The sequence below is a fragment of the Giraffa tippelskirchi genome, chromosome 9 (assembly GCF_054371585.1).
Source record: "Giraffa tippelskirchi isolate mGirTip1 chromosome 9, T2T-mGirTip1v1.2.pri, whole genome shotgun sequence".
Lineage (NCBI taxonomy): Eukaryota > Metazoa > Chordata > Mammalia > Artiodactyla > Giraffidae > Giraffa > Giraffa tippelskirchi.
The window spans coordinates 47804835-47818425 of record NC_137283.1 but is presented as its reverse complement, the minus strand read 5'-3'; the positions used below and the strand labels follow the sequence as shown (position 1 = coordinate 47818425).

At 36.8% G+C, this 13591-nt stretch overlaps 1 protein-coding gene across 1 annotated transcript in view; it reads left to right on the top strand.

Moving 5' to 3' along the window:
- The window catches only part of DOCK3 (dedicator of cytokinesis 3), a 276490-nt gene that overhangs the window by 49886 nt on the left and 213013 nt on the right, over window positions 1-13591 (top strand). Inside the window, exon 5 of the mRNA XM_081525200.1 lies at window positions 3933-4029. Within this exon, the coding sequence (XP_081381326.1) occupies window positions 3933-4029 (97 nt within the window). The remainder of the gene's footprint in view (window positions 1-3932; window positions 4030-13591) is intronic.

The following is a 13591-nucleotide window of genomic DNA, read 5'->3' as shown; positions in this document are numbered from 1 at the left end:
CTTAATATCTTCTGCTTCTGTTGGGTCCGTACCATTTCTGTCCTTATTGAGCCCATCTTTGCATGAAATGTTCCCTTGGTATCTCTACTTTTCTTGAAGAGATCTCTAGTCTTTCCGATTCTATTGTTTTCCTCTATTTCTTAGCATTGATCGCTGAGGAAGGCTTTCTTATTTCTCCTTGCTATTCTTTGGAACTCTGCATTCAGATGGGAATATCTTTCCTTTTCTCCTTTGCTTTTTGCTTCTCTTCTTTTCACAGCTATTTGTAAGGCCTCCTCAGACAGCCTTTTTGCCTTTTTGCATTTCTTTTTCTTGGGGATGATCTTGATTCCTGTTTCCTATACAGTGTCACAAACCTCCATCCATCGTTATCAGGCACTCTCTCTATCAGATCTAGTCCCTTAAATCTATTTCTCACTTTCACTGTATAATCATAAGAAATTTGATTTAGTTCATACCTGAATGGTCTAGGGGTTTTCCCCACTTTCTTCAATTTAAGTCTGAATTTGAAATTTAAGTCAGTTGTTTCATTTGCTATTATTTTCTCCCATTCTGGGAGTTGTCTTTTCACCTTGTTTGTAGTTTCCTTTGCTGTGCAAAAGCTTTTAAGTTTAATTAAGTCCCACTTGTTTATTTGTGTTTTTATTCCCATTACTCTAGGAGGTGGGTCGTAGAAGATCTTGCTTTGATTTATGTCATCGAGTATTCTGCCTATGTTTTCCTCCAAGATTTTAATAGTTTCTGGTCTTACACATAGGTCTTTAATCCATTTTAAGTTTATCTTTGTGTGTGGCGTTAGGTAGTGTTCTAATTTCATTCTTTTGGATGTAGCTGTCCAGTTTTCTCAGCACCACTTATTGAAGAGGCTATCTTTGCCCCATTGTATATTCTTGCCTCCTTTGTCAAAAATAAGGTACCCATAAGTACATGGGTTTACCTCTGGGTTCTCTGTCTTGTTCCATTGGTCTATATTTCTGTTCTTGTGCCAGTACTATACTGTCTTGATGACTGTTCAGTTCAGTTGCTCAGTCATGTCCAACTCTTTGCTATCTCATGGACTGCAGCATACCAGGCTTCCCTGTCCATCATCAGCTCCCAGAACTTGCTCAGACTCATGTCCATCGAGTCAGCGATGCCATCCAGCCATTTCATCCTCTGTCATCCCCTTCTCCTCCTGCCTTCAATCTTTCCCAGCATCAGGGTCTTTTCCAGTGAGTCAGCTCTTTGCATCGGGTGGCCAAAGTATTAGAGCTTCAGCTTCAGCGTCAGTCCTTTCAGTGAATATTCAGGACTGGTTTCCTTTAGGATTGACTGGTTTGATCTCCTTGCAGTCCAAGGGACTCTCAAAAGTCTTCTCCAACACCACAGTTCAAAAGCATCAATTCTTCGGCGGTCAGCTTTCTTTATAGTCCAACTCTCACATCCACATGTGACGACTGGAAAAACTATAGCTTTGACTAGACGGACCTTTGTCGGAAAGTAACATTTCTACTTTTTAATATACTGTCTAGGTTGGTCATAGCTTTTCTTCCAAGGAGCAAGCATCTGTTAATTTCATGGCTGCAGTGATTTTAGAGCCCAAGGAAGTAAAGTCTGTCATTGTTTCCATTGTTTCTCTATCTATTTGCCGTGAAGTGATGAGACTCGATGCCATGATCCTCGTTCTTTGAATGTTGAGTTTTAAGCCAGCTTTTTCACTGTCCTCTTTCACTTTTTGTCAAGAGACTCTTTAGTTCCTCTTTGCTTTCTGCCATAAGGGTGGTGTCATCTGCATATCTGAGGTTATTGATATTTCTCCCAGCAGTCTTGATTCTAGCTATTACATCATGCTTAAGAATTCCACACTAGAAGATGGGATTGTCCATTTATTTCAGGTGGGCAAGGCTTTGAGCGTTCAATTACCTTTGCCAAGGTAGCATGGCAAGGAAGAAGGGAAACTAGGAATTGAGGCCAAGTTATGTAACTCTGAAGTTCACACTCTCAGCTACATTTCTGCACATTATACATTGAATTAATATATATATATTATTAACATATATATGTATATCTTCTTACTACCAATTTTCACTTTAAACAAACTCTTTATTCTGCATGAATGCAGAATTTTTTTGGAAATCCACTTACTAGTTCACTTTATTTGATCATTTTTCTTAGTGTTATGACTACATTCCACTTGGTCCATGGAACAATGTGTTTTTAAATAACACTTTATCTGAATTTTAAAGATTTTCAGAATATTGATTTTATATTATAGCCAAGGAAAAATATGTTGGTGTTAGTATAGACTTGGATTTGTATAATTTGAGGTAAGTCCAAAGGTTTAGAACTTTAAAATAGGAACAATGTAAGTTTCTCATGAAAGTCAATGATTAAAGTAGCTGAAGACCTAGTAGATGGAATGTTCCAGAAATTTTTTTCCAGTTTATCCTGTACAGCAGTTCTGCATTAATCTTGCTAAAACAGCTCCCATCTCCCATGTCTCTATTTCCATAGTGTCAAGTTTGAATCTCAGCCTTGCACTGAAAATTCACTTGATAAATTTGATGAATATGGACAGTGCTCTGGCAACGTTCTAAGATGATTATTTTAAATCAGCTGGACTTAATCACACAAAATAAAAAGAAGGCCTTACAGCATAGATCAAGTAATATGTATTCATTGATGCTCAGTATTAATACACTAAGTCACCTTTGAACACAGTGAGGGTTTGTTAGCTATGTAGAGAAATGATACTTAATGCTAATTTTTAAAATTAATTTTCCTTTGCTGTTTCCAACTGGATGATATTCTCTTTGGCTAACAAGTCAGAATACAGGTTTCATCTACCTCAGTGTATCAGTATATAAAATATTTGGTGCCAGAAAATATTTCATTAACCCTCAAAATTGGCACTGACATTATAAAAATGTTTTCAAGTCATGCCTCTGCTTTGAATAGCCCTTCAGGATCTTCTCATTCATTTTCCCTGTGTTAAGATCTGGCATCTTAAGTATCATTTGGAGAGGCCCTATGAGAGCTGGCCTCAGTCAGCCCAGCCTTCTTTAAGCTCTTAGATATGTGAAATTCTCGTCCATTTCAGTGACTTCTTGTATACCATTCCCTCTGCAGGTGACACCACACCTCTCCTTCATAACAAACTCTTTGTGATCCTGACTTTTTGCTTTTGGAGGGCATTGCTGTTTCTTCAGAGAAGGCTTCACTGATCTTCTCTTTATGTCGTGTCCCCCAGCTAAAATCTCTGTGCAGTTTGCTTTCTTTCTTAGATTCATCATGGTTGGTGTCTGTTGTGATTACTTGTCTGATTTTTTATGCAGAATAAGAGCTCTCTGAAGATACAAACTCTGTCCATTTTTGCTCACTGATAAATCCTTGGCAATTAGCACGAGGATTGATGCCATAATGAATGTTGCTTACAAGGTAGTTGGAAAGAAACCCAGTATCTCTGTTACCAGGATTAGGATTCTTCTGCTCGACAGGTTTCTAGGAAAACATACTGTCAGTATAAGGGAGAGTTTATAAAACTTCAAACCCCAGTGTCTGACTCTCCCCTATCCAACCCATTTCCATCAGAGCATGAGCTAATTTGCATTATTGATACATCTAAAGGACACAAATAGTTTTTAAAAATTAAGCAAGTCTTGGGCAGTGCTGTAGTCTTCCTTTAGAGAAAAAAGGTTAAAAACTATCTTTAATGACAGTACTGCTAAAAGTAATATTGAGGATTTTTATAGCAAAACCTAAATGTTTTTACATTAAATCAGTTCACTTAATATTATCACATTACTGCAACAGAGTCTGTATTCAGTTAGATGTACCTCTCTTTATATTTGCATGAATTTAAATTTGATTTACACATGTTGGAAAGGGCAGTAGACAGCATTCTGGTAGTTTATCAAAGATAATGTGGCTGTTTGTTGTGACTCTGGTTCTAGGCAGTATGAAACTGTGGTTCCACTTGAAGATTCTATTGTGACTGAGGTTACAGCAACTCTGCAAGAATGGGCCAGTCTGTGGAAACAACTCTATGTGGTAAGTAGTTGGTAATTAGTTTGCTAAATCAACAAAGTTCCATTGTACCAAGATGAAAAATTATGGTACTTAGCCAATTGCAAATTTATAGACTTCTTAATATTTGCAGATTTTCAAATGTATGTTCCTAATATTAACTGGAATATAGTAGATTTGAGTTTTGTCCAACCTGAAGAGAATACATTATTCATATGCCTGCAGTTTTCTCCATCGTATTTCAGCCAGTAGAATGTTAAGTTCCATCACATCAAGGATTTTAGCTGTCTTACTCAATTGCTGTATCCCCAGAAGCTTTCATAAAACAGATTTTTATTAATTGAATGAACAAACTTGAGAGTTATTAATACATTGTGAACCTAATGGTGGGTAAAGATCAAGAAGCTGTATTACCACTTTCTTACAGCTACTAAGCTTAAGTGATATGTCATATATGGTACTTTTTGCCAGGCCAATAATTACTAGATAAATAAAACCTCAGTTCGTATCCTCTGGAAACTTAGAGAGTAGAAGGTGATAGAACACAAAAATATAGACTAAAAATAAGTGACAGGGTTTGGGTTCTGAACAAGATGAAGTAAACACATTCTATTTTACTCTTCCTACTAATCACAACAAAAATTCTGGACAAAACCCATTAAATGCCCTATCAGAACACTCTGAAAGTTAGGAAACAGAAGGTGGATGATTAGGGACATTGAAATTCACGGATTGAGTGAGTGCCCTGGTTGTCTTTTTTTCTTGCCTTCCATATATCCTGGCCTGGGCTGTAGAGAAGACTACAACCTGAAATGCTAATGAGTGCAGACAAAATAATAATACCAAGGAAAGCCTGTTCTCTCTAGCCAAAGGATGGCCCAGCAAGATATAAGCATCCTATCCTGTCTCTTCTCTAGGAGAAAATCACAATACAATCTGTACCCCCTCCCACTCCAACAGGCATTACAGCAGGGGTGTCGACAATCAGAGCTTTGTCTCACAAACCCCCTTCCCCCACCTGCAGTAACAGGGAGATGTCCCCCTTCAGTGCAGCCTGTGGGTCAGACTCTGACTTCTGCTCTTTTCTGCTCGAGTAATGAGGCAGTGCCCTTCCTCAGCAGAGCCTGTAGGGAAGACTGACTTCCACCCCACCAGAAGTTTCAAGGTGGCAATTCTCTTCAGCAGAGCCTGTGGGTGAGACTCTGGCCTTTACAACTACACAGCATTAACAAGGTGGTACTCTTACCCTGCAGAGTTCTGAGGCAAAACTCAGCTTTCCCCCATGCTCTGAAGAAAGGAAGAAGCATTTCTCCGCAGAGAAGCCTGTGGTTAGAGCTCTTGATTTCTACTCCCCCTGCAGTAATAAGGTGCTATCCTCCCCAGCCAACCTGTGGGTTGTACTTTAACTTTCACAACTCTCTACTCCCCTGCTTATTACCCTATTTTCTATGACTGCCCTGCTGAAATGAAGCAGTGTTTCTCCCCACTCAAGCCCATCCCAAGGATAATGGGAAGCGGAGTTCTGTCATCTAGGTAACATGCAAATAGGGAAAACCAAGGAGTACTGGAGAGACTTTATAAACTAAATTGACATTTCAGTCACAGTCCACAAAAGTCCACAAAAGGGGTCGCAAAGAATCGGACACAACTGAGCAACTGAACAATCCCCACCACCGCAAAAGTGACCCTAGGACCACATTCTCAACGTGAACAGGTTGACTAAAATAAAAGATTTAAGTAGAAATTAGAGTGTCATAGTTCCTACTTAATTAAAATGTCCATCTTACAGCTCCAAATTACTTGTCATATGAAGAAATCAGGAAAAATGCAACTCTAGTAAGAAGGGACAATCAGCAGAAGCTAACTTTGAAATGACACAGATGTTGGAGCCATCAGCAAGGATTTAAAAGCATTTGAGAAAATTCAGCACTTTCATGATTAAAAACTCTAAGCAAACTAGGAATAGAAGATATCTCACTCTGATAAAGGGCATTTATAAAAACATATAGCAAACGTCATACTTAATGATAAAAGTCTGCTTTTGGGAATAAGGTAAGGATGTCTGCTCTCAACAAGTCAGTTCAACTTGGTACTAGAAGACTTAAGGCAAGAAAAGAAAAGAAGACACATATGGGTTAGAGTGAAGAAATAAAGCTGTTCACATTTGCAAACAATATGATTGGCTACATAACAAATCCCAAGGAATCTACAAACACTAGAGAATACAAAAGATAGTTCTGAAAATGAATAAGCTTGCAGTTGCAGGATATCAGGTCAAAATACAGAATCTTGCTCTCTCTGTCACATACACACACAGACATACCCACAATCATATTGCCATATATTGGCAGTGAACAGTTGGAAACCAAATTTTAAAACACACACCATTTACAGTTGCTCAAAAATGAAACATTTGGTATAAGTACAACAGAACATACAATTTCTGTGTACTGAAAACCACAAAAATGCTAATGAACAAAAGCGAAGAAGACTTAAGTAAAGGGCCAGGCATGATATGTTCATGGATTGGAAGACTCACATATTAAAAATGTCTGTTCAACCCAGATTGATCTATGTATTTAATTCTTGAAAAGTCCTAGCAGGATGTTTTCTAGAGAAGATGATGTTAAAATTTTTAAGGGAATACAAAATAAGAATAAAGTTAGAGGAATCATATTATCTGATTTTAAGGCTTACTCACAGCTACAGTAATCAAGATGGAGTGGTCTTGGCCAAGGGATAGACACAGATCATAGATAAAGGGAGCAGGACAGAGAGTTGAGATGTATCAGTAGGTTTAGTCAGGTAAGGGCCAACTGATTTTTGGCTAAGGTGCAAAAGGAATTAAGTGAAAGAAACATGCTCTTGTCAACAAATGGCTAGGTGGAGTAGTTGGGCATACAGAGGCAGAACAAGAACAAAACCAAAACCTTGACTTAAATCTCCTTCCTTATACAATGGACTAACTCACATTGGATGATAGACCAAAATGTAAAATATAAAAACTGTAAAAGTTTTAGGAGAACATATAGGAGAAAAACTTCATAACCTGCATTTAGGTGAAGAGATTTTAAGCATGACACTGAAAGAATAGTTCATAGAAGAAAATGTTGGTAAACTGGATTTCATCACAGTGAAAAATTTTTGCTCTTGAATGACCCTGTTAAAAGATGAAAAGATAAGCCACAGACTGGAAGAAAATATTTTCAAATCACATATCAGAAGATTTGTAGGTAGAATATGTAAAGGACTTTGTAAGCTGAACAGTAATTCTAACAATATTGTCTAACAGTTCAGTTAGAAAAGGGCAGAAGACTTCATCAAGGAGAAGTCTTGATGAAGTCATCTCCTTCATAAGGAGAGCCAATTAGAACATGACAAGATTTTCCATATAATTAGCCATTGTTGTTGTTGAAGTCGATAAATTGTGTCCAACTCTCTGTGACCCCCTGGACTGCAACATGCCAGGCTTTGCAGTCCTTCACTACCTTCTGGGGTTTGCTCACGTTCATCTCCATTGAATCAGTGATGCTATCCAACCATCTCATCCTCTCCCACCCGCTACTTCTTTTGCCTTCAATCTTGCCTAGCATCAGGGTCTTTTCCAGTGATTCAACTCCTCATATCAGATTGCCAAAGTATTGGAATTTCAGCTTTAGCATCAGTCCTTCCAATGAATATTCAGGACTGATTTCCTTTAGGATTGACTGGTTTGATCTACTTGCAGTCCATGGGAATCTCAAGAGCTGTTTCCAGCACTATAGTTCAAAAGCATCAATTCTTCAGTTCTCAGTCTTCTTTATGGTCCAGCTCTCACATCCATACATGACCACTGGAAAAACCATAACTTTGAGTAGATGGACCTTTATTGGCAATGTGATGGCTTGCTTTTTAATGTGCTGTCTAGGTTTGTCATAAGTTTTCTTCCAAGGAGCAAGCATCTTTTAATTTCATGGCTGCAGTCACTGTTTGCCCAAGAAAATAAAATCTGTCACTGTTTCCACTTTTCCCCCTTCCATTTGCCATGAAGTGATGGAACCAGATACTATGATCTTAGTTTTTTGAATGTTGAGTTTCAAGCCGGTTTTTTCACTTTTCTCTTTCACCCTCATCAAGAGGCTCTAGTTCCTCTTCACTTTCTGCCATTAGAGTGGTATCGTCTGCATATCTGAGGTTATTGGTATTTCTCCCAGCAATCTTGATTCCAGCTTGTGATTCATCCAGCCCAGCGTTTTGCATGATGTACTCTGCATAGAAGTTAAATAACCAGAGTGACAGTATACAGCCTTATTGTACTGCTTTTCCAATTCTGAACCAGTCTGTTGTTCCATGTTTGGTTCTAACTGTTACTTCTTGACCTGCATACAGTTTTCTCAGGAGCCAGATGAAGTGGTCTGATATTCCTATCTCTTGAAGAATTTTCCACAGTTTGTTGTGATCCACATAGGCAAAGGCTTTCTCGTAGTCAATGAAGCAGAATAGATGTTTTTCTGGAATTCTTTTGCTTTCTCTGTGATCCAACAAATGTTGGCAATTTGATCTCTGGTTCCTCTATCTTTTCTAAACCCTGCTTGTACATCTTCAAGTTCTCAGTTCATGTACTGCTGAAGCCTAGCTTAAAGAATTTTGAGCATAACTTTGGTCAGATGTGAAATGAGCACAATTGTATGGTAGTTTGAACATTCTTTGGCATTGCCCTTCTTTAGGATTGGAGTGAAATTAGCCATTAGGGTAATGCAAATTAATGCTACAGTGAGGTACTACTACATACCTATTAGAATGGCTAACATAAAAAAATGCCAAAAGTACCAGAGATGTGGAGCAACTGGATCTCTCATACATTGCTGATGAAGATATAAAATGATACAACTGCTGGGAAAAAAAGAGTTGGTGTTTTCTTTTTTTTTAAATTGGAGTATAGTTGATTTACAATGTTGTATTAGTTTCAAGCATACAGCAAAGTGAATCAGTTATACATATATCTACTCTCTTTTTAGATTCTTTTTCCATATAAGCCATTGTAGAGTACTGAGTAGATTTCCCTGTGCTATACAGTAGGTTCTTATTAGTTATCTATTTTAGGTATAGTAGTGTGTATCTGTCAATCCCAATCTCCCAATTCTTCCCCCCTTACTCCCTGGTAGCCATAAGTTTGTTTTCTACATCTGTGACTCTACTTCTGTTTTGTAAATAAGTTCATTTGTACCCTTTTTTTTTTTTTTTTAAAGATTCTACATATAAGTGATATCATATGATACTTGTCTTCATGTATCTGACTTCACTCATTATGACAATCTCTAGGTCCATCCATGTTGCTGTAAGTTGGCATTATTTTGTTCCTTTTTATGACTGAGTAATATTCCATTGTATACATGTACCATGTATATCTATCTATTCCTCTGTTGATGGACATTTAGGTTGCTTCCATGTCCTGGCTGTTGAAAATAGTGCTGCAATTAGCATTGAGATGCATGTATCTTTTTGCATTATCATTTATTTTCCAAGTATATGCCTAGGAGTGGGATTGCTGGGTCATATGGTAGTTCTGTTTTTAGTGTTTTGAGGGACCTCCATACTGTTCTCCATAGTGGCTATACCAATTTACGTTCCCACCAACAGTGGAAGAGGCTTCCCTTCTCTGCACACCCTCTCCAACATTTATTGTTTATAGATTTTTTTTTTTAATAATGGCCATTCTGACCAGTATGAGCTGATACCTCATTGCAGTTTTGATGTGTATTTCTCTAGTAATTAGTGATGTTGAGCATCTTTTCATGTGCTTTTTGGCTATCTGTATTTCTTCTTTGGAGAAGTGTCTACTTAGATCTTCTGTCAATTTTTTGGTTGGGATTTTTGGGGTTTTTTTGATATGTAGCTACATGAGCTGTTTGTATATTTTGGAGATAAATACCTTGTCTTATTTCATTTGCAAGTATTTTCTTCCATTCTGAGGGTTGTTTTTTTGTTTTGTTTATGGTTTCCTTTGCTGTGCAAAGGCTTTTAGGTTTAATTAGATCTCATTTGTTTATTTTGGTTTTTATTTTTATTACTCTAGGAGGTGGATCCAGAAAGATATTGCTGCAGTTTATGTCGAAGAGTGTTGTAGCTGTGTTTTCCTCTAGGAGTTTTATAGTCTCTAGTCTTTTATGTAGGTCTTTAATCCATTTTGAGTTTATTTTTTTGTATGGCATTAGGGAGTGTTCTAATTTCAGTCTTTTACATGTAGTTGTCTGATTTTCCCAAAAGCACTTACTTTGAGTGCTTACATTGTGCTTGTGCTTCATTTTTTTATATACATTATCTCATTTTAATTTTTACTACGATTACTATTATTCTTCTCATTTTACTGATTGGAAACTTTGATCCTTAGAAAGAATAAGGAATGTGCCCAAAGTCATATAAATAGTAAATGTCCAGCTAGACCCTAGTCTAAGTTCATTAGACCCCAGGGCTCTTAATAAGTACACTATCTTGTGAATTAAATTCTTTAAATATATCTCACATATAATTTATTGTGATTTTAGTAGTTCCTTATTGTGAGTTTAGTAGTTACTTATTATCATCTTCTGATATGGAAATTGGATTAATTGGGATAAATATTATCTGGAAATGACACTGCCCTCCAGGCATAAATAATCATGCCTTAAAAAAATAGACCTTTATTTCTTTCTCAAGTAGGCATAGGCATCTGGATTTGGTGTGGCAGCTCTGCAGTCATCAAGGCTTATTCTGTCCTCCTGCTCTGTCTTCCTCATTGCAGTGCTTCAGCTTTGTAGCCCCAAATGACTAGCTCTAGGCAGCATCTTTGTGCTCTAGATGCAGGAAGCAGGAAAAGAAAGAAAAAGGTGTGCTCTTTCCTTTAAAGGACACTTCTTCAAAGTTGCTGAGAGTATTTCTTCCTGTTGGTCAAAACTCAATCACAGAGTAATCTCTAGCTGAAATAGAGACTGAGAATTGGTCTTTTTAAGATGGCCATATACTAGCCAAAAATGGGGAATTCTATGACTATAGAAAAAGTAGAGAATGAATACTGAGGGACCACTAGCAGTCTTTGCCATAGTGACCATGAAGAATTATTCTCATGTAAAGTTCTCTTGTATTTTTCATTGTTTGCCAAATTTATTTGTGAAATAGTGGAATAATGCCTTCACCAACACTTCAGTATATTATATATCTGGAGAAGTGAATTTTAAGTAAGACATGAAAAAGTAATGAAGTTGTTAAAAATCATTAGAATCATCCAAACTTGCATTTAATATGTTTTGGTAACTTGGTGTGCCTTTGTGAGAGTAAATATATTGTAACTAAAAGTTAGCATCATACCAATATGATGTCTTCTTTTACAGCAGCTCATCTTACTTAGAAATATTCTGGGTAAATTAGAGCTGCTATTTGAAGCAATATTGAAAAACAGTTAACTTTTGAATAATCTTTTAGGTGTACTTTATGGCTTGTATGTTTGCATACAAATTTTCCAGAGATATGGACAAACTTGAAAGTGAGAAGCTGTATTGAAAAGAAGACTACTGCAAATAATGATTTTTATATTTTATACCCCAAATTTGAAATTGCCATTACAATTTTTAAGTTCACTTTTTAATGAATGGAATATTGCCTTCCTCTGCCATTTTAACAAATCACAGTGTTTCTGGTTAATTCTTTTTAATTTATTGTTAATATGACAAGTGTCAAATGATTGTTTTGTCAGACATGTAGCCAGTCGAATTCAAAACAAATGAATACAAGTCTTTTCCAAATGACTTTCTACTAGAAGAGAATCAAAATCTGTTGTATTATTAAAATTAGAGAGCTGAACAGTCTCCCTTTGTTTCCCTACTTAATTTCAGATCTTATAGTTCTTTACTTGATCTGACTTTACTAAGAGACAGTTAATTACCTGACTGTCCTCTGAGAAGTGTACTTGAGAGCCAGAATGAATCTAGGTTAACAATGTCTAAAGTTTAATTTATCTGATTTTAAAGACAAAAGGAAAATAATATAAATAAAATACAATAAACTATGAGAAACAAGTCTCAACATGTGACTATAAACATTAATATCTTTCTGTATATAGAGTGTGTAAAAGTCAGTAAGAAAACAAGTAAGAAGCACTGCAAATATTCAGTAAAGAATAAAACACCATTTATAAAGCATTACCTAAGGGAAATATTCAGTTTTACTAATAATTAAGGACATAGCAGTTAAATCAGTGAGATAAATTCTGCTTCAAATTAACAAGTATGCTTTGCTGGTGGATATCAATTTTTTGTTGGCACATTTGAATAATAATTTGGGAAAAGTCTTCATTCAGATTCTTAAGACACTAGTAATTCTAATTCTGGAAATTTGTTTTAAGATAATGTTAAATATGGGAGTGGGTTGATTTGCAGTTCCATAAATATTTCAATTAAAGCATTATTCGCAATAGCAAACATAAATTTACTTTCCCAAATGTGCCAACTGTAGTCCAATTAAGACATAGAGAGCTTACCTCTAAAGAGCTGTTAGAAATATTTAGTTATGTTACATACTAAAATGAACTTATGCACAAATTATATTATAAAATATAATTTCATCTATAGTCTGAAATCTTTAATCCAATTTTCTGTTGATGGGAGAGGCTGTGTTCCCTCCCCATAGTTTGGCCTGAGGCCAAACTATGGTAGGGGTAATGGTTCAGTTCAGTTGCTCAGTTGTGTCCGAATCTTTGCGACCCCATGGACTGCAGCATGCCAGGCTTCCCTGTCCATCACCAACTCCTGGAGTTTACTCAATCTCATGTCTGTTGAATCAGTGATGCTATCCAACCATCTTGTCCTCAGTTGTCCCCTTCTCCTGCCTTCAATCTTTCTCAGCATCAGAGTCTTTGCCAATGAGTCATTTGTTCACACCAGGTGGCCAAAGTATTGGAGTTTCAGCTTCAACATCAGTCCTTCCAGTGAACATTCAGAACTGATTTCCTTTAGGATTGACTGGTTGGATCTCCTTGCAGTCCAAGGGACTCTCAAGAGTCTTCTCCAGCACCACAGTTCAAAAGCATCAATTCTTAGGCACTCAGCTTTCTTTATAGTCCAATTCTCACATCCATACATGACTATTGGAAAAACCATAGCTTTGACTAGATGGACCTTTGTCGGGAAAGTAATGTCTCTGTTTTTTAATATGCTGTCTAGTTTGGTCATAGCTTTTCCTCCAAGGAGCAAGTATCTTTTAATTTCATGGCTGCAGTTACCATCTGAAGTGATTTTGGAGCACAAGAAAATGAAATTTGTCACTGTTTCCATTGTTTCCCCATCTATTTGCCATGAAGTGACGGGACTGAGTGCCGTGGTCTTCGTTTTTTGAATGTTGAGTTTTAAGCCAGCTTTTTCACTCTCCTCTTTCACTTTCATCAAGAGGCTCTTTAGTTTTTCTTCACTTTCTGCCATAAGGGTGGTGTTATCTGCATATCTGAGGTTATTGATATTTCTCCCAGTAGTCTTGATTCCAGTTTGTGCTTCATCCAGCCCGGCATTTCACATGATATATTCTATATATAAGTTAAACAAGCAGGGTGACAATATACAGCCTTTATGTACCCCTTTCC